At 38.8% G+C, this 21,548-nt stretch overlaps 3 protein-coding genes across 3 annotated transcripts; 1 reads left to right on the forward strand and 2 right to left on the reverse strand.

Annotated features, from left to right (window-relative positions):
* Positions 1 to 1,328: 1,328 nt before the first annotated feature.
* Positions 1,329 to 7,995, reverse strand: LOC120740105 (zinc finger protein OZF-like). The gene is made up of 2 exons (XM_040042225.1): positions 7,904 to 7,995; positions 1,329 to 3,620 (listed from the first exon to the last, which is right to left on the reverse strand). The coding sequence occupies exons 1-2, from the start codon at positions 7,911 to 7,913 to the stop codon at positions 2,143 to 2,145; spliced, it is 1,488 nt and encodes a 495-aa protein (XP_039898159.1). The 5' UTR covers positions 7,914 to 7,995; the 3' UTR covers positions 1,329 to 2,142.
* A 1,950-nt stretch (positions 7,996 to 9,945) lies between these two features.
* Positions 9,946 to 13,314, forward strand: plek2 (pleckstrin 2). Its single transcript, XM_040042230.1, has 9 exons — positions 9,946 to 10,077; positions 10,160 to 10,324; positions 10,910 to 11,094; positions 11,187 to 11,278; positions 11,399 to 11,586; positions 11,735 to 11,836; positions 12,138 to 12,221; positions 12,446 to 12,524; positions 12,922 to 13,314. The coding sequence occupies exons 1-9, from the start codon at positions 10,024 to 10,026 to the stop codon at positions 13,047 to 13,049; spliced, it is 1,077 nt and encodes a 358-aa protein (XP_039898164.1). The 5' UTR covers positions 9,946 to 10,023; the 3' UTR covers positions 13,050 to 13,314.
* A 2,009-nt stretch (positions 13,315 to 15,323) lies between these two features.
* si:ch211-10a23.2 (uncharacterized protein LOC567812 homolog) lies at positions 15,324 to 20,797 on the reverse strand. The gene is made up of 4 exons (XM_040042875.1): positions 20,664 to 20,797; positions 20,218 to 20,303; positions 18,823 to 19,003; positions 15,324 to 16,244 (listed from the first exon to the last, which is right to left on the reverse strand). The coding sequence occupies exons 1-4, from the start codon at positions 20,688 to 20,690 to the stop codon at positions 16,101 to 16,103; spliced, it is 438 nt and encodes a 145-aa protein (XP_039898809.1). The 5' UTR covers positions 20,691 to 20,797; the 3' UTR covers positions 15,324 to 16,100.
* Between the last annotated feature and the right edge of the window lie 751 nt (positions 20,798 to 21,548).

Raw genomic sequence — 21,548 nt, forward strand, 5'->3', positions numbered from 1 at the left:
GTGGAAAATAAGTATTTGGTCACCTCAAACAAGGAAAATCTCTGGCCCTCACAGACCTGTAACGTCTTCTGTAAGAAGCTTGTCTGTCCCCCACTCGTTACCTGTATGAATGGCACCTGTTTGAACTCATCATCTGTATAAAAGACACCTGTCCACAGCCTCAAACAGTCAGACTCCAAACTCCGCCATGGCCAAGACCAAAGAGCTTTCGAAGGACACCAGGAAAAGTATTGTAGACCTGCACCAGACTGGGAAGAGTGAATCTACAATAGGCAAGCAGCTCTGTGTGAAAAAATCAACTGTGGGAGCAATCATCAGAAAATGGAAGACATACAAGACCACTGATAATCTCCCTCGATCTGGGGCTCCACGCAAGATCTCATCCCGTGGGGTCAAAATGATCATGAGAACGGTGAGCAAAGATCCCAGAACCACACGGGGGGACCTGGTGAATGACCTGCAGAGAGCTGGGACCAAAGTAACAAAGGTCACCATCAGTAACACACTACAACGGCAGGGAATCAAATCCCGCAGTGCCAGACGTGTTCCGCTGCTGAAGCCAGTGCATGTCCAGGCCCGTCTGAAGTTTGCCAGAGAGCACATGGATGATACAGCAGAGGATTGGGAGAATGTCATGTGGTCAGATGAAACCAAAGTAGAACTTTTTGGTATAAACTCAACTCGTTGTGTTTGGAGGAAGAAGAATACTGAGTTGCATCCCAAGAACACCATACCTACTGTGAAGCATGGGGGTGGAAACATCATGCTATGGGGCTGTTTTTCTGCCAAGGGGACAGGACGACTGATCCGTGTTAAGGACAGAATGAATGGGGCCATGTATCGTGAGATTTTGAGCCAAAACCTCCTTCCATCAGTGAGAACTTTGAAGATGAAACGAGGCTGGGTCTTCCAACATGACAATGATCCAAAACACACCGCCCGGGCAACAAAGGAGTGGCTCCGTAAGAAGCATTTGAAAGTCCTGGAGTGGCCTAGCCAGTCTCCAGACCTCAACCCCATAGAAAATCTGTGGTGGGAGTTGAAAGTCCGTGTTGCTCGGCGACAGCCCCAAAACATCACTGCTCTCGAGAAGATCTGCATGGAGGAATGGGCCAAAATACCAGCTACTGTGTGTGCAAACCTGGTAAAGACCTATAGTGAACGTTTGACCTCTGTTATTGCCAACAAAGGTTATGTTACAAAGTAATGAGTTGTATTTTTGTTATTGACCAAATACTTATTTTCCACCCTGATTTACAAATAAATTCTTTACAAATCCTACCATGTGGATTCATGGATTTTTTTTTCACATTCTGTCTCTCACAGTTGAAGTGTACCTCTGGTGCAAATTACTGACCTCTGTCATCATTTTAGGTGGGGGAACTTGCACAATCGGTGGCTGACTAAATACTTTTTTGCCCCACTGTATCTCTAAACATTGCTGCATACATATTTCCCTTGACCGTGACTAGTTTCAGTTCCTGCCGCTGAAAACATCCCCACATCATGATGTTGCCCCCACCAGCAGCTTTAATGTAGGGATGGTATGGGCCAGTTGATGGACTGGTGGCTGGTTTCCTCCACACATGACCTTCAGGCTAAAGAGTTCAATCTTTGTTCCATCAGACCAGAGAATTTTGTTTCTCATGGTCTGAGAGTCCTTCAGGTCCCTTTTGACAAATTCCAGGTGGACAGTCACTTGCTTTTTACTAAGGAGTGGCTTCTGACTGGTCACTATACCGTAAAGGCCTGATTGGTGGAGTACTGCAGAAATGGTTGTCCTTCTGGAAGGTTCTTCTCTCTCTACAGAACGATACTAGAGCTCTGTCAGAGTGACCATTGGGGTCTTGGTCACCTCCCTGACTAAAGCCTTTTTGCCATAATCTCTCAGCTGCCTGAGCTTCCTTTTGATTGTCACGGCACAGGGTGTGAATATTTTTGTACACTTTATATTTTGCTTTTTGATTTTAAATGATTGTTTGTAGAATTTTGAGGTGAAAAATAAATGTAATACATTTTGAAGTAAAACTGTAACATGAATAAAATGTGGAACAACTGCGTAAGCAAGGGTATGTGTAAAAACTGTGGCAACCCCTTGCGAATAAAGGAACAGCTGAAATTCAATTTGTATCTATTACTAAACTATTCTGTGTGACCTTTCATGTGTATCTTTAGATTACACTGGTGTCTAAATCTTTTGCCACAAAACTCACAGTCAAAAGGTTTCTCACCTGTGTGAACTCTGATGTGCGTCTCAAGATGTATCTTTTGGTTAAACCTTTTACCACAAGTGTCACAGCCAAATGGTTTCTCTCCTGTGTGGACTCTCATGTGTATCTTTAGATTCCCCTCTCTGTTAAAGCTGTTACCACAAACCCCACAAGTAAAATGTTTCTCTCCTTTGTGAAGTGCCATGTGTCTCTTCAGATTACACTGATAACTAAATTTTTTACCACAATCGCCACAGACATACGGTTTCTCTTCTGTGTGAACTCTCATGTGTCTCCTAAGATCTCTGTTTTGGTTAAATTTTTGTCCACAATCGTCACAACTAAAAGGTTTCTCTCCTGTGTGCACTCTTATGTGCATGTTAAGATTTCTTTTATAGTTAAATCTTTGTCCACAAATGTGACAGCTAAACGGTTTCTCTTCAGTGTGGGATCTTAAGTGTCTGTTAAGATTTGTCTTGAGGTTAAACCTTTTACCGCATTTATTACAAGAAAATGGTTTCTCTCCACCATGGAGTCTCATGTGTACATACAAACTTCCTTGATATCTAAATCTTTTGCCACACTCACTGCAATCAAATGGTCTTTCTCCTGTGTGGACCCGTGTGTGTATTTTAAGATCTCTCATTTGATTAAATCTTTTACCACAATCGTCACAGCTAACTGATTTCTCTCCTGTGTGGACGGTCATATGAGAATCACAGTTTTGATCCACTCTACAATGTTTCTCATTAACCAAACTGTTGGAAGACCTTTTTTCTGAGTGACATGTCACATGCTTCCGAAGAGACTGCTTGCAGACAAACTGTTTACTACACTCAGAGCAACCTAAAGACTGTTTTGCAATCTTAAATCCCACATCCTTATTTACACTTAACCCAGGTGCTCTGCTGTTGTTTAACCCGCTGTCGTTGTCATCAGTTTCTGGTCCAAAATCTGACAAAGGTTCCTGCCAATCATGGTCCTCACTGACTTCCGTCTCAGAAGACTCTGAAGTTTCTCCATCAGTATTAGATTGTAAATGACAGTTTGCATGTGGTTCTGATTCTGATGGTCTACTGTCTTCTTCACTGATTTCTGTTTTTATCTGTTCAGCTGAGCTGCTAGCTGGAGGCTCTGTCTCTCTGCTGTTTTCAGTTTGGCTTTGATGAAGCGTTGAGAACTGAGGTTTCTCATCATCATCTTCACTCTTCACATGAACAGCAGTGAATGGGAACCCAGAGATATTGTCCTCCAGCCCACTGAGCTGTTCTCCCTCTTGACTTTTCCAGAGTTCCTCCTGTTCCTCCTTTATGTGAAGAAGCTCTGAGTCATGATGGTCCAGATTAGGGCTGCATTCATAGGGAATCTCTTCTTTTATCACCAACAGCTGCTGGACATCTGCAGGAAATACTGAAACACACACACTCATAATGAACAATGGCAACTTTGTAATCATGCTGGTGTTATTACTTTATGTTATGGAGTTCAATGATTACTGCAAACACACAGTACTGTTTAATTTGATCAAATTAAACAAAACTGCTTGTAGAAACCAATAAAACCAAAAACTATTAAAACGCCAAAATGAAATCCACCAATAACGTAGCAATGTTTCCTAAGTAACTGTGATTTGAAGGCAACTTGACCACTTAAGGTTTTCCACCAGTGAATTATAAGATTAGCACAGGCCTTATAAATGTTGTGACACAGGTTAATTTTACCCTACTGATGGTGTTTTTATGTAATAGTAATCCTGCTCACTTACATGGTGGATTAAGGTGAATTCAGTGTTGGACTGAAGGAGGAAATTAAGTGTTACAGTTAATTCTGTGATGTACCAGAAGCTTTCTCAATAATATGATTACCCTAATATTCAAACTAAAATAGTAGTAGTATTATTGCTAAAAATGAACTTGCTGTTTGGTATGTTGTGATATACAGGCGTATTAGCCTAAGAATGAATGCAACATAGTTGTTGCCTTTCATTTGATGCCATCTAGCTCCCTTTGGCCTACACTCTCACCCACAGTAGAAAATATTTGGGCCGTACTGGCTGCCTTTTATATATTTCCTTAGTTCAAAATTACTAAAAAATTTAATTTAAAAGAATTGTATTTTTCACAGCACGGTGGTTAGCACTGTTGCCGCACAGCAAGAAGGTCCTGAGTTCAATTCCACCATCAGGCCGGGGTCTTTCTGTGTGGAGTTTGCATGTTCTCCCCGTGTTTGCGTGGGTTCTCTCCGGGTACTCCGGCTTCCTCCCACCGTCCAAAGACATGCAACTTGTGGGGATAGGTTAATTGGATAATCCAAATTGCCACTAGGTGTGAATGTGCGAGTGAATGTGAGAGCGAATGGTTGTCTGTCCCTGTGTGTTGGCCCTGCGACAGACTGGTGACCTGTCCGGGGTGTACCCCGCCTCTCGCCCCATGACAGCTGGGATAGGCTCCAGCGCCCCCCGCGACCCTGGAAAGGATAAGCGGAAGCGAATGGATGGATGGATGGAATTGTATTTTCATCTCAACTAAAGAAAAGTGCACAAATACAGCTGGACTTGATCTCTAAAAATAAAAATTCACCCCTAGCCAATATGAAATAAAATGTTATGATGTACCTGATGTTTAATTTACTCAGCGATATATGCACTCTTCTTCTTCTTGCTAAATGATCAAAAAGTAACCTGAACTAACAGCAAACAATGCAGATTTCTGTTGAAGATACATATTGCATTTTGGGTCATCCCCCAAAATGCCTGTTCTGAGCTAAAGAAGTTAATAAACATTCTAGTGGACACAGTTAAATTTTCATGAACACTGACTGTAGCTTGGTTACACTAGAGTCAGATTAGGGAAAGCAGAGGTTGGAGACACCAAAATTATTGTGGCGTGTGCAGTGAACTTGTGATTGTCTTTGAAATGGTTGCTTCAGGTCCACGACCACTCACAATCAGGTACTGTGTTCACAGAGACGTTGGTGCAAAGTGCCGATGAAATGCGAGTCTGTAACCATTCGACTCATTCAAAAAGCTCAACTGCATAAAAAATCCTCAATGCAAATTCTTTGCTTCGATGCTTTTTTTAAATCCACGACTCTTCATCGCACAGCTGTCACCATGTAAGTATTTCACCCACATTTACAACTAAATATCAACCTGCTATAGAAACAGAGTTATGAGCATGTGTGTGAAAAAGTATAACACAATAGCAGTAGTAACCTGCCATAGTTTAACGTGGAGCCAGAGACAGTCTACAAAGATGTGGTGCAGTGCAAAGAGAAGAGCCTTTAACGAGACTCTGAGCTCAGGTGGACTTGATGCTGTAATTTGCAACCTTAATTTAAACCACCTGTTCAACAAACTACAACAGCTGCTGTTTGTTTTACATGACAGAAATCAACAGTAATGCTGCAGAAGTGTAAAAAAAATAAAAAGTTTGCAAATTGTTGTGTTTTTAAAAAGAGGATTTATTTAACTTTCTATCGCAGTGACACCTGAAGCAAGCAGGGGTGAGTTTAAAGTGGGGGCATCACGTTCTGCTAACATATTTATTTTAAGGCTTTCATAACATTATTTTGCAGATTAAGATTAATATAAAATATCCATCCATCTTCTTCCGCTTATCTGGGGCTGGGTCGCGGGGACAGTAGCCCACGCAGAGAAGCCCAGACCTCCCTTTTCCCAGCCACCTCCTCCAGCTCATCCGGGGGAACACCAAGGCGTTCCCTTGTCACATGCCAAACTGGCTCCTTTTGATGTGAAGGAGCAGCGACTCGGAGCCCCTCCCGAATGGCCGAACTTATCACCCTATCTCTAAGGGAGAGGCCAGCCACCCTTCAGAGGAAGCCCTTTTCTGCCGCTTTTATCCGCGATCTCGTTCTTTCGGTCACAGCTCGTGACCATAGGTGAGGGTAGGGACGTAGATCAACCGGTAAATTGAGAGCTTCGCTTTCACGCTCAACTCTCTCTTCACCACAACAGACCAGTACAGCGTCTGCATCACTGCAGCTGCAGCACCAATCCGTCTGTTGTTCTCCCGCACCCTTCTCCAGTCACTCTTCCACTTGGGGCAAGAACTCATCCCTGACCCGGAGTGGGCACTCCACCCTTTTTCCAGCTGAGGACCATGGCACCGCAACATTGTAGAGGCGTGTCAACCAAGACAGCCCAACAAAATATAATATGATATGATATGAACATATAAAATATCAAAAATAAAATATCAATAAATTATATTGATTAAAGCATATTTTTATTTCAAAATATGACATCTCTGCTGCAGTAAAACTGTGAGCTACTGACCTGGGGCTGTGATGCTGGACTCTAAGTTATTATTAATATTAATTATTAACATGTACACCATCAGAACGTTGCACAGGGAAAACCTCAGTTCTGAGAAAGTTAATATGCTCACTTTTCTTTACTGCAGCCACTACATGACCCTTTAAAGGTTTACAGACACATACAGGCTCATTTATTAGCACATCTAAACAGAAAAACATATATTATAAGTTTCCCCCCCTAATAATATAAGGAAGCCTTCCAACAAGACAGAGTAAAAACTACTTTAATTTATTAGTTAATTTAGGCTGTATGTATGTCTCACATTTTTAAATTTTCTGATATACTGACATAACTATAACTGATATTATTAGTTATTTACTTTTGCAATTAAGAAAATGTTTTCTTGTTTTGATTTAAATATGTCACATTTATTTGATGCAATAATCTGCTTGATCACTCAAACAATCAATAACTGCAGTCCTGATAAAAAAGACAGTTTGATGGACTCAGTTTACTATCGAATGAGGTCAGTCTGTTTGTGAAAATATGAAAATTACCTGTGATAAATAAGCATAAATTACAAATCTGTAGCAGTCTATATACACAGAAATTAACGATAACTATCTGTATTCAGAGTAAAGCTAGATATCATAGATCTGACACAGAAATTCATAAAATTCCTCCACACACAGAGTCGTACTCTTCACTGTAGAGTGACTCAGACTGATTGCAACATGTTGCTAATGTTTCTGTGGTTACAGATTAGATGGCAATTCATGGGCAGACCTTCATTAATCTCTCTGGGAGGAATTGCAAAAAGTCTGAGACAATAAGCCAAACACTTTCCAATCGAAATTGGTCGACCACCATGAATGTAATTTAAATAATAATAATAATAATGCAATCATCATTGTCCATTCTTACTGCAATGTGGCAGAGCCATTAATGATTCATGGTGAATTCCAAGAATTATACTGGAGGGAAATTTCAAGTTTTGTATATAAAACCCTGCAACACTTTCTGCACTAGAGTTTTTGGGGTTAGAGCCAAATCTGAAAATACTCATCAGCATTATGATAAATATGAAAGTCATTCCAAATGCTATGCACACTTATCTTAAACTTTGGATTCGTCCTTGTTGTTTTTTTCAATTTGTTCTAGGTAGAAACCTGATCTTTTTCACAATAAAAGAATTATGCTTCAACCAAAGTTGTGCTTCTCCGAGCTGCATCTCTGCTAAAGTCGCCTCCCTTTGCAGCCAATTTCGTGTAGCTGATTATATATTAGCATAGCACAACTGGTCAATGCTGCCCGACGTAATTATTACGAAGCGAATGGTGTGATTTTTATTAACAACACACGCACCAACTAGGTAATTAGTAGTCAGCTATTCCAACATCTTTAAAAGACTCACCTGGAGCCATCACACAGCGTCAATAACACATCTGGATGCTAGAGCCTGCATCTATACCGGAAACATGACGGTCCGTCGATAAGAGAACATGTTTCCTGCCCCTACCTTTCATAATAAAAGCCCTGGACACGCACTATGGATGTGATACAAATGTGCAAAATCTGTAGGCAAGGATCATGATTTCTGGTATCTGAAGTTTTCTTCTATTGACCAATTTAAGCAAGAAAGACAGTAGATTACGTAATTTACATTGTTTTTTTTTATATTAGTTTTATTATTTTATTACAAAAACGTTGTAATAAATATTAGGAAGATACAAGGTAGTGAAGGTTGACTTAAAACCTTGGTTCTAACTTTCAAAAGCAACAGACAGTGCATAAGAGAGGTACAGAAGATAGTTAAAGTGGGACAGAGTGGGTGGAGATGGCTGCACTGACAAAAAGAAGGGAGGTAGCGTTGAAGATGTGAAAATTGGACAAACGAAATGGACAAGGTTAGACACGAGATCATCAGTGGGACAGCTCAGGTTGAGCATTCTGGTAACAAAGTTAACGAGTCAACACTGAGATGGTTAGTGGGTAGTGAATACATGGGACAAAGATGTTGACTATGTTGCTGCCAGGCAGAAGGAAAAGCACAGAGAAGATTCATTGGGGTGAAGGACGAGATGCAGAGAGTCAACGTGACAGAGGTGAATGGCAGGGATAGGAAAAGATGAAGGCAGATGATGATGAACCCTAAAGTGAGCAGCTGAAAGGGTTACAAAAAGCTTTATCCAAGCCACAAGAGATCTAGGGCAGTTTTCTATTAGTCCTTTGAGTTTATGTGGTGACGTGGTGGCATGGTAGTTAGCACTGTTGGCTCGCAAGAAGAAGTTTGAGCTCAATTCCACTACGCCAGGGTCTTTCTGTGTGGAGTTTGCATCTTCTCTCCAGGTACTCTGGCTTCCTCCCTCAGTCCAAAGGCATGGGGTCAGGTTAATTGGTCATTCTAAATTGCCCATTGGTGTGAATGGATGGCGATTATTTAACTTTTGATTCCTTTAAAATACTGTAAGTGTTATAAATGTTTGCATTTTACAGGTTTCATACTGCTTGAGTTCAATAGTAAAATATAACAAAACATTTTCAAAGAATGATCAGAAGTTCAACTAAATGTTTAATATTGCACATCAATGCATCTAATACAAAATGCAATATTACAATAAATACAATTCAAAACCAATGTTCTGTTCATAAAGTCCCCACTTGTGTAGAACAAGCTTGAGTAGTCACAATGAAAAAAAACAAAACAGGTCTATATTTAGCTTAAATCTTTCCTAAAACATCTTCACCAGTTTAATGTGAAAAGGGCCCTTTGTTCACTTATTAATACAATATTAAATAAATCATTTTTGAAAAGTAATTTTCTGGAATTTCATGTCTATTATATTGTGTGTATATATAGCATTTTGATTCATTAGAGAACTACAACAGCCATAATACATCTAAGTCTAAATAAATAAACACAAACTATATTATTATTTTAATGTATGTATTCCAAAGCGCCACAAAAGTTATCAGTTTTGTTAGAACCAGGAATCAGGAAAGGAAAATGAAGCAGACAGTGCCACAGATGGTTGTGAAAGCAGGGGTCTGAGTAAAATGCTTGTTTCTTGGAGTCTCATTAACTGGGCAGATGTGCTCTGTGCAGTAATAAACATCTGTAGGAGACTTGAATGAAACTCTATTCCTATCGGGCACAGCTGCTCCTAAGGGCTGTGGTGGACCACCAGCTGGTGTTTTTAAAATCATAATAGGATAAAAATTTCTGGTCTGTTGGGAGGATGTTCCCTACAGTCACATGTCTTAAATCTGAATTTTTCACATACTATAACTGATGGAAAACTAAATCTGTGGATACCATTAGAAAACATTGTCTCTCAGTTTCTAAGTGAGTCAGAGTACCCTCATGTGGTAATGCGTAGAAATTGCAGAATATATGATTATTCACACTGTTTAGCAAGCTCAGTGTGTGGGTGTGAATGTGGGTGTAGACCGGCTGACACATTTACCGTCTGCATTAAAAGCCTGAGCTTACATGTACAGGCAAGCTCAGTTGTTGAGATCCCACTGAGGAGCATGGATACAGACAAGCAAGTCAATATTCTTCGAGAAGGATTTCTGGTGAAAAGGGTAAGACAGATTTCATTGAGTTGCTCTCTGGCACATAAGACATGATTAATAACTTTAACTCCAACTTTGGATCTCTTCACAGGGTCATGTTGTACAGAACTGGAAGGCACGCTGGTTTGTGCTGACCCCAGACAAGTTGTTGTATTACAAATATGAAGGAAGTAAAAGGGACTCATGCCAGCGAGGGAAAATCCTGCTGAAGGACTGTGTGATTACATGTCCTTTCCTGGAGTATGAAAATCGGCCGGTAGGTTACTGTAAACTGCGTTCTGCAAATAAAATGAGAGAGTTGCAAAAAATTCAAAAGATTACAAAATAGATAAAATAAAAATAGATTTTAAGGGAACATTTCATTTAAAGATTGAAAAAATATGACATAATATGTGTGTGGATTGATCAAATAAAGTTCCAAACTTTAACGTAATAATAAAATTGCCTTAAGAATTATTAAAAACATAGGAGTTAACTAGTACATTTAAGTCTGCTTTAAGTGCAGATAGAGCAAAGCTTTTTTTCTACTCTAGTATGCACAAAGAGTTTAATGTTCATTCATATAATATTGTACTTTTTATATCATAGTTCCCAGTACTGTTTCTTTAATTTTCTAGTCAGTCCTTTGTTCATTTCCTTATAGCTAGAAGCCACTGTGAAGGTGTGTTTCTCCAGGTGAGGCTTATACCCTACTCAGAGAGATAATTTATTGCCCCAGGTTTCTTTTTTGCCTGGACTTGATTTCCATCCTCTGCCGAGAACAGTTTGTTTTTGTTTCTTTTTCTTTTCTTTTTTGGCACCAATTAAAGCAAACATCTGTCTCTTTTTGTTGTTGTAATAGTTGGTGATGAAGCTCCAGACAAAGCATGGGGTGGATCACTATTTGGAGGCTTGTTCCAGGGAGGAGAGAGATGAGTGGGCAGCTGATATCACTGCTGCAGTCAACAATCTGCAAACAACTAATGGCAAGTCCAAGACAGACAAGCCAGACCTGGCTGAATCCCAGTTGAACAACATTAGCTTGAGGTAAAAAACAAGTTTTTACTGTCTCCTGATTGAATTTATTTAGTATATTTTGTTCCAAATGTCTCAATCTTGTTTTGTCTTCTTTCAAAAAGCAAGGTGTTGGACTCAATGTATGACGTGCACAGTGGCATCAAGCTGAGCAACCATGTGGAGCAGGGCAGCACTTATAGTAACTGCTTCTCAGGTGAGCATTTGAAACAAGGCGCACCTTTGACCTTCTGCAATGTTTTTCAGCCTCATACTAATTGCAAAGCTCTTTTGATCTTATACTATGGATGTGCTATCATGTGTGATCCTCCCACAGGTTCAGCGGTGGTGGACTGGCTGGTGTTCATGCAGCTGGTTCTTACCCGTGTGGAGGCTGTGACGCTGGCCTCGGCCCTGTTGGAGGAGGGTTTCCTGCGAACTGTTGGTCAGAAGAGTGTGGAGGCACTTCGCACTGCCGGCCTCAGCGAGCAATTCATGGATGACTCCACTGCTCTGTACAGCTTTGTATGTAGCACTGGATAATGGCAAACTAGCAGGCTCTAAACACTGAGTGTGGCTTTTTAGTGTTAATTAATTAATCACATTGATCTGAGAGAGTAAATGAAAACTTGGCGTTTTATTGGTTTAGAATATATTTTGTGATTTATTACAGTCTGACAGCTTAAAGAAGAGAGGCAGTGTGAAAGCAGAGACATCGTTGTCTGCAGTGGAGCTAAGTGGGAAGGTGATAAAAAGAGGATATCTGCTTAAACAGGTAAAACTACTGTATTGAAGATGTTTTAAGATGCTATAAGTAATAATATTTATGAACTTTGAGTTGTCAGGTTGTGAAAACACTGCTGGGTGACTGGACCTTTTTAATAATTCCTAAGAAAGAGGGCACAGAATATGCTGAAGAAACTAAATATATCAACCATTCACTAATATTATTGACACTGTCGTAGCAGCTCAAAAATTTGCATTGCACCATGTGCATGTACTTTGACTTAAAGGTGGTCATTTGTTTGCACTGTGTTTGAACGAATTAGTCAAACTTTATTCATCTTTAAACGCAGGGACACAGAAGAAAGAACTGGAAAGTGAGACTGTTTGTTTTGCGATCAGAACCTGCTTTCCTTCACTATTATGATCCGACCAAGGTGAGTGCAAAGTCAATGCTAATGAGAAAAATACCTGTTAGAAAATTAAAATCAGTTAAACAATGAAAGACATGCAATTCTAATATGTTTGATAAGAGAAACTGAACTGCCCAAACTGTTGTGTTTTCATGTGTTGGAAACTATGTAACTACTCATAATTAGCAATAATTCTTCTACATGAGTGACTCAGTCTGATCTACTTCCTGTCTTATGTCATTTGGCAGGATGACATCAGCCCTGTTGGTGGTTTCTCACTGCGAGGGTGCCTTGTGTCATCTTTAGAGGATAACGGCGTTCCCTCAGGTGAGTTACCCTCTAATATCTAGTTTCATTTTGTCAAACAATTATAAAATAGGACCAACAACTATCAGAAATGCAGTTTAAATAAGACTGTTTAAGTTTTTGTCATTTTTTGAGATTATGAGATTTTTGAGAAAGACTAAAAAGGTGAGTGTGCTAACATGCTCCTACTAGCCACTATCTGTGTATCAATGCTAAGTTTCTGTGTAATCCAATTACAGACCTGTTCTCCTAATAAAATTTATCTTATCTTTTATATTATTTAAGATGAAAAAGCTCAGCGAAATAAAAAAGCATTTTAAGCTTTTGTCTGTGTTATTTGCCAGTCTCTCCATCCAAATCAGGTTTGATATTTCCATGCAGATGCACTTCACCAACCTTATTTTCTCTTCCCATGCAGGTGTTAAAGGCAACGTTCAAGGCAACTTGTTTAAAATTATAACTCAGACAGACACACATTACTTCATCCAGGCGCCAACTCACCAGGAGAAAATGGACTGGTTAGATGCAATAAGATCACAGTGCTGATTCATGTTAAAAACATGTTTCAGCAGGTGAAGACGATTCAAGTTAAATATTCAGAGAATGTGTAGCAGTGTCAGAGCTACTGGTTCCATAACATTTCTGTACATTTGTGCCTATAATACAATTTTTGGTTGGATTGTTTTCTTTGTGAGTATACGAATGGATATGAATGTTTTGAAAGTTGTAGCAGTGTATCTTGTAAACAGTTTAAGTTAAACCTTTTTTTATGTGTTAATAAAATGCAAATGATTAAACATAATTATATGAACATTGTGTCTCTTGCTGAATTTTATACAACATAGTAGTGAAAAGTACATTTACAAAATATTTTACTGTACATTTCCTTTACTTTTTTTCTCAGTTCCATTTTCTGCCACATAAATAAAAACAGAATGCAATATTTTGCATTGTGTTTCTAATAAACCGCATTTTATTCACAATAAATGAAACCATATCAGATGTTGAAACTGAGGCATTCTACGATTTCATGACAAATATTAGCTTATTTTGTGTTAAATGGCAGCATTGTGTCTCAAAAAAGTTTGGACAGGAGCGACAAAAGGCTGGAAAAGTAAGTGGTACTAAAAAGAAGCGGCAACTAATCAGCAAAAATCAAGTAAAGAAGAAGCCGTATGTAAACATGATCCAGAAATCCCGTCGTCTTTTCCTTGCCAAAGCTCATTTAAAATGACTGAGGAAAAACTGGAAAACAACAACTGGTCTCCTCAGTTACCAGACATTTACAAAGTGTTGTTAACTGAAGAAGGGATGCTACACGGATGTAAACATGGCCCTGTCCAAAGTTTTTTGAGACTTGTTCCTGCAATGAAATTGAAAATAAGCCAACATTTTTATTGAGTTGGTACATTTTGATTTGATTCGACTCGATTTGTTTTCTCCGTTCTATTGTGAATAAAATGGGTTTATGAGATTTGCTCATTTTTACATTTGTTTATTATTTACATTTTACACAGTGCCACTACTTTTTTTTTTTTTTTTAAACTGGGGTTGTATTTTGTCCTTTTACATTTGACTGGTTTTCAAGTGAAGATTATTTCTTAAAAACATATAAATAAAAGAATTATTTATAAAAATTAAAAAAATTAGTGGTTTTGAACATTTTGACATTTAATCAGTTGCAAAAGTGAAAGCCATGATCGACTTTGAGGTTGATAGAGGTCTTTGAGAGACATTTTGCTGTCACAAACATCTCAGATTATTTAATTTGAATAACAGCCAAGGCCTTAAGAGGAAAACAAACTGCTTGAACAGTTTCAAGTTTGCCTCGGCTTTACTTTGTGACTAAAGTAAATAAGGCCTAACCCCCACACTTTGTGAATCACTGGATTAAACTACCTGTGTAATAGATCATTACGCTTACTCCACCTGGAATAGCTTCAAAAGACCTGATGCAACAATGAAAAACAACCTATTCATGCATCACATGATAACATATCAGTCAAAAACAAACATATTTTTGCCCGAACAAGAAGTTTGGACTTTGATGCCTTCAAGAAATTCTTTAGACATTATTAAACAGTGTTTAATGAAATAAACTAAACTACATATAAAAAGCACATACTGTTGGAGGGTGTTATATACATACAAGAAACTAAAAGCACGTGCAAGTGCATGGTGCTTACAGAGCCTGTTTAATCATTTTCTATCAGCACCATAAGACCTGTATGAATCACAGTTACTGCCGGTGTAGTGGAGGTTTATTGTATCAAAGGTGTGTATTTTATCAAAAAGGTGACTAATCAGTCCTTTTCATTGGAAACCCTGTCCTTTATTCTTACAGTTTGTCCAGGTGCACAACTTAATAGTCACATACTGCTCGGAAACAGTTATAGATTATAACCGGTTTTAGCTATAGCTTCATGCTTAGGCCCACATGAGCGTGTAATTGGCGTTAAATTACATTCTATGTTGTGCCAAATTTTCTTAAAAAGTCATAAATCTAATCTGGCAATCCCTAAATAGTGAGTCTGTTTTTCAATGGTGCTTTTTCTTAAGTAAAGGGTATGACATCAAGGGGAAGTTTAATACAAGTACAGACTAGAAAAGCCTCAAGAGGTGCATGCATGAGACACTCCCAGGAATCATAGACAGACACTCCCACTCAGCAAGCTGACTCGAGCCTTTATTTGAATGACTCAAGCTGAGGTGGCGGTGTTTTAATGCTTGTTTTCACAGCAATCATGATGCAGTTTCCACAGGAATATGAAGCTGTATAGATGATGCTGTGTTTTGGAAAAAATCCAGACATCAAAAACATAACAACAAATTTGATTTATTGCAATGAATTAAAGTCATTATGAGACATTCACATAAAAAGTGCTAGTTGTAAATGAAGCACACAAACTGTCGGGTGATTTCAAAGCCAAAGTTGGTAAAAACTGAAGGTTTGACAGACTCACATCCATCCACCATTGTGTTTGATCAAGACACAAGCACACTGTCACACTAGCATGCAGTAATGGAGGGTAACTTTTTTTGTTTTACATTATTATTCCTGTTACAGTACTTCGTTGGCACAGAATGACAATCTTTGTTAGGTATTCAGTTTCAGAAACATTCACCTTGATGCGGGCGCTCGTAAACATAAGTGCTTTCAAAGGTTAACCCCAGAGAAATCAAAGACAAAATGCCTGAAATCTCTTTTTCTTAGATCACAAAAACTTCATTTTTGATGTAACACATCATGTTTGTACAAATGTTCGTTCAGGAAAAATAGTAGAGCTCAGATCGCATTTTTTATAACTTAATTCACTTTAGTTAAAATCACATTCCTCATTTGACTTGAGAGATCGATGACTGGTACATTCAGTCAAGATCTTCAAGTCTCCAGACAGGTAATCTTAGTGAAGGCACTTTGTCTTAACATGTGATTACGAGGCAGGTGTAACTTTGTCTGAAATTGGAAACACAACATTCCCCTCATGGGGAAATTTATGCACTCAGAAAGTAGTAGTCTATTCTAATCTTATTTATTGTATAGTATATTGTCCCAGGGCATCCTCATGTTAGGTGTCTGTGTATGAGGCGCTGGAGTTAGGCCACCTTGGTAAGCTGTAGATCGCCAAAAACTCTTAAGGCTGTGAGGGAGGCGAGCTGGGAGAGGCGGTGAGTGAAGCCGCACAGAGGCTGCCCATCCACCAAAATACGAAACTGCTGGTGTTCACAAACGATCTCCATCTAAGAAAATATAGATTCAGTCAAAGTTAGTTTTTACATGTAGGTTTATGTGAAAAAACAAACTGCTAGAGCCTGAACCACAAACTAATGCTGCATCAGAGAAAATAATAAGAGAAATACCATTCACAGAAAATGACATCTGCTAATATGACTCTAAGATGATTAATACATTTAAATCTATTTATTATAACTTAAACTCACTAGCGCTATCAGCCTTTATCCGCAAGGCAGAGAATTCTTTTTGTTAGTAGGGCCTATTTTGCCTTGTACATCTTGTATGCACAAGCATGCAGCCACATGATGGTTACTTCTTTTTGTACTGACAGCTGGTAGCAGTAATGTGCCAAGAAACAGTAAGCAAAGGCAGGACTGAGGAAGACCCCTGGATGTAACAACCGCTGATGGATTAGGAAGCTGGATCAGTTGTAGACATTTTTTTTCCAGCTGCCATTCATTATATTACAGGGGGGGAAATCCCATTAGACACTGTGTGGAAAACTGTTGTTACAATACCTTCAACTGCTAACGTGTTTGGTTTTTAAGCTTTTACAGATATATAGCTTTTTACAAATATATAACACCTCTCCATGACCAGATTAGAGGCCATCCACAATCCAATTATTCTAAAAATATCCATCCTATTCAGCCTATATCCAATATCGCAATGGAAAAATGCCCTGTGGCCCACGGAGTATTTTTTTATAAGTCACCAACATGAGCAAACCTGGAAGCTAGACATTTTTTTTATTATTATTATTCAAGTGAACAGTTGCCATTTTTGGCTTTAGCATCCAGTTCCCATTCATTTTTACAACCATGCATCATGACTCAAAGTCTTGCACAAACATCTTTTGTAAATGTTTTATGATGCAGAAAATTCAGAGCAGAAGCATAACTGGCATTTCTTTCTATCAGTCATATCCCCTCTTGCACTCTCTCATGCTGGGGAAACAGTGGCAAACAGTAACTTGTTACTGAGGCAGCAAAACAAACAGCTATAATACAGCTTTAAATGCTGACTATGCAAAATGAAGGTAAAAGTAACTGCCAGATCATACACACTACTACAAGATTCAGTGTTGTTATGGCAACAAGTTAAAAAAAAAGAAAGATAAAACTGTGTAAACATGTGAACCATGTTTCACTCTCACCTTTGGGTGCAGCAGTATGAAATACATGGATGCTGTTTTACAGACTAAACTTAGACAACATTTAACATTGTAGCGTTGAAGCTTATTGAACTCTTGAAATCTTAATCCAGAGATTATAAAAGTACCTAGTAAGTAAAGCAGTTTTTAAGACAAGAAAAACTGTTTTTAAGACAAGCAGTTTTTAAGACAAGAAGCTGCCACGGAGTACTTTATAAGGGTATCAAAAACGAGGTCAAATAAAGACACCTGAATCAAGTGAAACAATACAAAACAAAGAAACATTACTCTGCTTGTCTGAATGGATGTATTTTCAGCTTTTCTTTTCTTTTTTCTTTTTTTTTTTTTATAAAAAAAGGTGCCACAAGGTAGTGGGGGCAGAGAAAGCTAGGCTTTTCCACAGTTTTGGTGCTAAGGTTTGGAATGCACAATCTCCCTTAGTTTTCAGATGACGGGAAGACCTCATCTGTGGGTCTCCAGTTTGGAGAATATGGATGGAGTAGATTGATGTGAGTGGGGGGTCTCACTTTGTAAAGTCATAATAGTAAGAATCAAGATTTTAAACTGATATCTAAACCTAATCAGAAGTCATTGTAGACACCTTAGGAATAGGGAAATATTAGAGAATTTATGAGTGTGAGCGGCAGCATCTTGGACAGATTGGAGGTGATTAATAGATGCTTTAGACACACAAGAAAATAGAGCATTACAATAATCCAAGTGGGAGGAGGTGAGCTCATGAACAAGATTTTCCAGTTCACATTTTTAGCCAACGGTCCTGAGTTTAGCAATTTTTCAAAAATGAACCCAAGATTTTGTGGATTAGCTTTGCAGTGGATAGAACCCAGACATTCTCTAATTTGGGGAAAACGCTCTCCAAAGCAAGAATTAGACACTCTGTCTCTTTCCTGTGCTAACTCGCTAAAGATTACTTGCCATCAAACTATTCATAGCATTAGGACGGTCAGTTAAAATGGATAGCTTATCCAAGCTTTAAAGGAGAGGTATAGTTGAATGTCATCTTCATACAGATGATGAAAAAAATGGGGTTAAAAGAACTAATAAAAATTGAAAATAACAAGGGACTTAAACAGGATCCTTGTGGAACGCCATATGAAAATGCAGCCACATCAGACCAAAATTTCCAGCTGTGACCCAAAGTGATGTGAACCACTCCAAGACAGGGCTGGAGTTCCCCACCATGTGGCTTAACTGATGAATTAGTATCAGTTGTTTCAATGGCAATTGAGCTAAAGTCCAGCAAAACAACGACTGAGCAATCACTTCATCTGTAGCCATCAAAAGACTTTCAGGAAAGCTGTTTCCATTGAGTTTAACTTTCTAAAATCAGATTGAAAGTTATCAATAATATTGTGCTTGTCCAGCACCTTTCTTAATTTTGTCCCAACAATCTTTTCTTTGACCTTTACCTTGAAGGATTCTCCAGGTGCAAAGGGAAAGAAGGAGAGGGTATTTTCAGAAGAGCCCCATTTTCCATCCAAACGCGCATTTCTTTGGACGGCCTTATCTCTAAAGTTGACTTTTAACTGTAGACCCACATCACCCTCGGTTTCCTCTTCCTGTGGCTTAGTGGAAAGAGTCACCTCAATGCTGCAGAAAGCCAAATCAGACATAAACAAAGACAATGTTTAAAGATAGGAGTGACAGATTTTCTGTCATCTTTTCTTCTAAAGGAAGTAGTTCAGTCATCAGCAGAACAGTGACATCCTCTGGTCTCTGTTACAATTAGTCAACGAGGTAAGAAGGAGATAACTGAATAGCAAATTACATCTGGAGTGGGCAATTCATTTTCCCAAGGGGCCACATAAGAAACTGAGATTGTTGCAGAGACTGGCACCACTAGCTCATAAACAGAAAAAATAGTATTAGCTAGTCACAATTTCATGTGACCCATTGGGAAAATTAAGTCCCCACTCCTGAATTACATAGTGTATTGATTAGTGTTAGACCATTTCAGAACATAGTGACTATCTAGAAAACAGGCAAAAGGCATGCTAGTTAATCCCTGCAGGAGACTGTATGTTTTCTAAATTATAGATTTGTGTCAAATCAGTTTTTTCATGTGGAAAAAACAACAAAACTTTGCATCAGTGACAATTTAAATTTTGCCTTCAGCATTTTAAATCTATTTCCATACTCTCTCGGAACCAGCATAATAAAGTAAGTGTGTGTGTGGCATTAGTTTTTTTTTTTTTATGATGATGATGATGATGAGGTATTTATTATCAGGATGCAGTGTATTAGCACTTTGTTTGGATAAATCCACAAGGGAAGCTTAGAAAATCTATAGCCTTAAATGGACAACAAAGATGTAACTTAACAGCATTTGGCCTCAAACTCTTTAAAGATACTTCGACCAAAAATAACTTTTTTTAAAAATCTTATTAAAAAAAAGTCTGTCACAGTTTATTTTGTGCTTAATCTTACTGTAAAATATGTCCTATTTATTTTAATTCTTATTGCACTCAGGCTATTAAATTACTAAGGAAAAATAGCTAGCCGATGTTATCAACCAAAAGAAATTCCAGTGACTCTTTAGATTTCATGGGATTTGCTCCTCTCCCACGCACATTTCACAGACTAACCCTAATTAGGAAATGCATTGGCACTGCCAAGACATTCCCAAAACAGGAACTAGCTGACTGGCATAAGCACTTTCAGACATCAGCTGCTTTAAATGAGCATCTTTCCCTCTAAAATTTCATTGGTAATCCTGAAATGTGCGCAACAGTAGCTTAATAGTAATGTAATCACTCCCCCCCCCTACATTTAGACGCTTAAAATGAAAACAGGTGTGCACTAACCTCTTGGCTTTTTTGTCAACAATTCCCATCACAATCAGTTTCATTGAAGGCCGCAGCCCACCTTTTATCTCTCCGATATACTCCCCCTGTGAAACAATAGAGATGAGCCAGATGAGGCCTATAGCGATACAAAAGACAGCTCTTTTTTCTCCTGAGTCTCCTTGAGTTTATTATTCTGAGGATACATGTGTATAAAAGCTGTCTCCTAATCCCTGCTCCGTGCTGATGTCTTAATCTGCGGTCAGTTGCAGTCTGTTGCACCGGCCGGAACAATAGCTTTATTGATCCCGGATTTAAACAGTCAGTGACTCAGCTGCACAAACTATATTTGTATATCTACCGCGTGCCCTAATTCAAATAATACTGTTGCATGCAGATATGTCACAATGCACGAGCTGCTTAAAAGAACGGGGGGGAAAACCGAAAGCAAAACGAAAGCTACGTACATTTTCTTTATTGTCCTTTTCTTCCATTCCACTCAGGGCGTGATGCAGTGTGGAGGTTTGGAGCGGCGATACACACTGAGGACGGACTGACTCTGCCTCCAGCTGGCAAACCCCGCCTGCACTACGTTGTCATAGAGACTGGCTCCCAGTGATGATAGTGGGAGAGGCAGACAGAGTAAGGGATGGGGCGGCCGAATGCACACTCATACATTCATTCTTTTTAATAGTGAAGGAATCTGGTTAAAGGTCAGTCAGCTTTTCTTGTATCTGTTGACTGTTATCTCACAAATTTTCTTCCTCTTTGATGTCTGAGGTCCCTATCAACATTTTTAATGACAAAGTATTCAGCTTGATCAACCCCATGCCGATGTGTTTACTGGCCATGGTTTACCACAGACCTTAGAATCAGAATCTGCTTTATTGAGCAAGTATGTGTACACATACATGTAGTTGGACTCCGGTTATTTCTTTCCTCTCAGTGTCAGTAGCAGACTAAACAACAGACAAAAGTGACAATCACAGCATATATAGCCTGTTACTATATATACAGTATATACATGAGCAGCATGTATGATGTTTAGGTACAGACACTATGTGAATTTCAATCAGAGTGACGGTCTGTGGGAAGAACCTGTACAGATGTTTTGATTTGCAGTGGTTGGTACCAGAGAGAAGGCACTGAAACAGGTTTTGTCCAGGGTGTGAGGGAATCTCTGTCATCATCTCTGCTGTGTCTTTTTGATAAGTAAATCTATATTGGATACAATAATCAAGCACTTCATTTAGAATAATAATCATACCATCCTGATTGTGAAATTTGAACGTTAGAAGGCTAATTAATAGAAATGGAGAAAAAAAATCATGGATTTTGGGTGGGAGGACATG

Source organism: Simochromis diagramma, unplaced genomic scaffold, assembly GCF_900408965.1.
Source record: "Simochromis diagramma unplaced genomic scaffold, fSimDia1.1 OVJJ01000304.1, whole genome shotgun sequence".
Lineage (NCBI taxonomy): Eukaryota > Metazoa > Chordata > Actinopteri > Cichliformes > Cichlidae > Simochromis > Simochromis diagramma.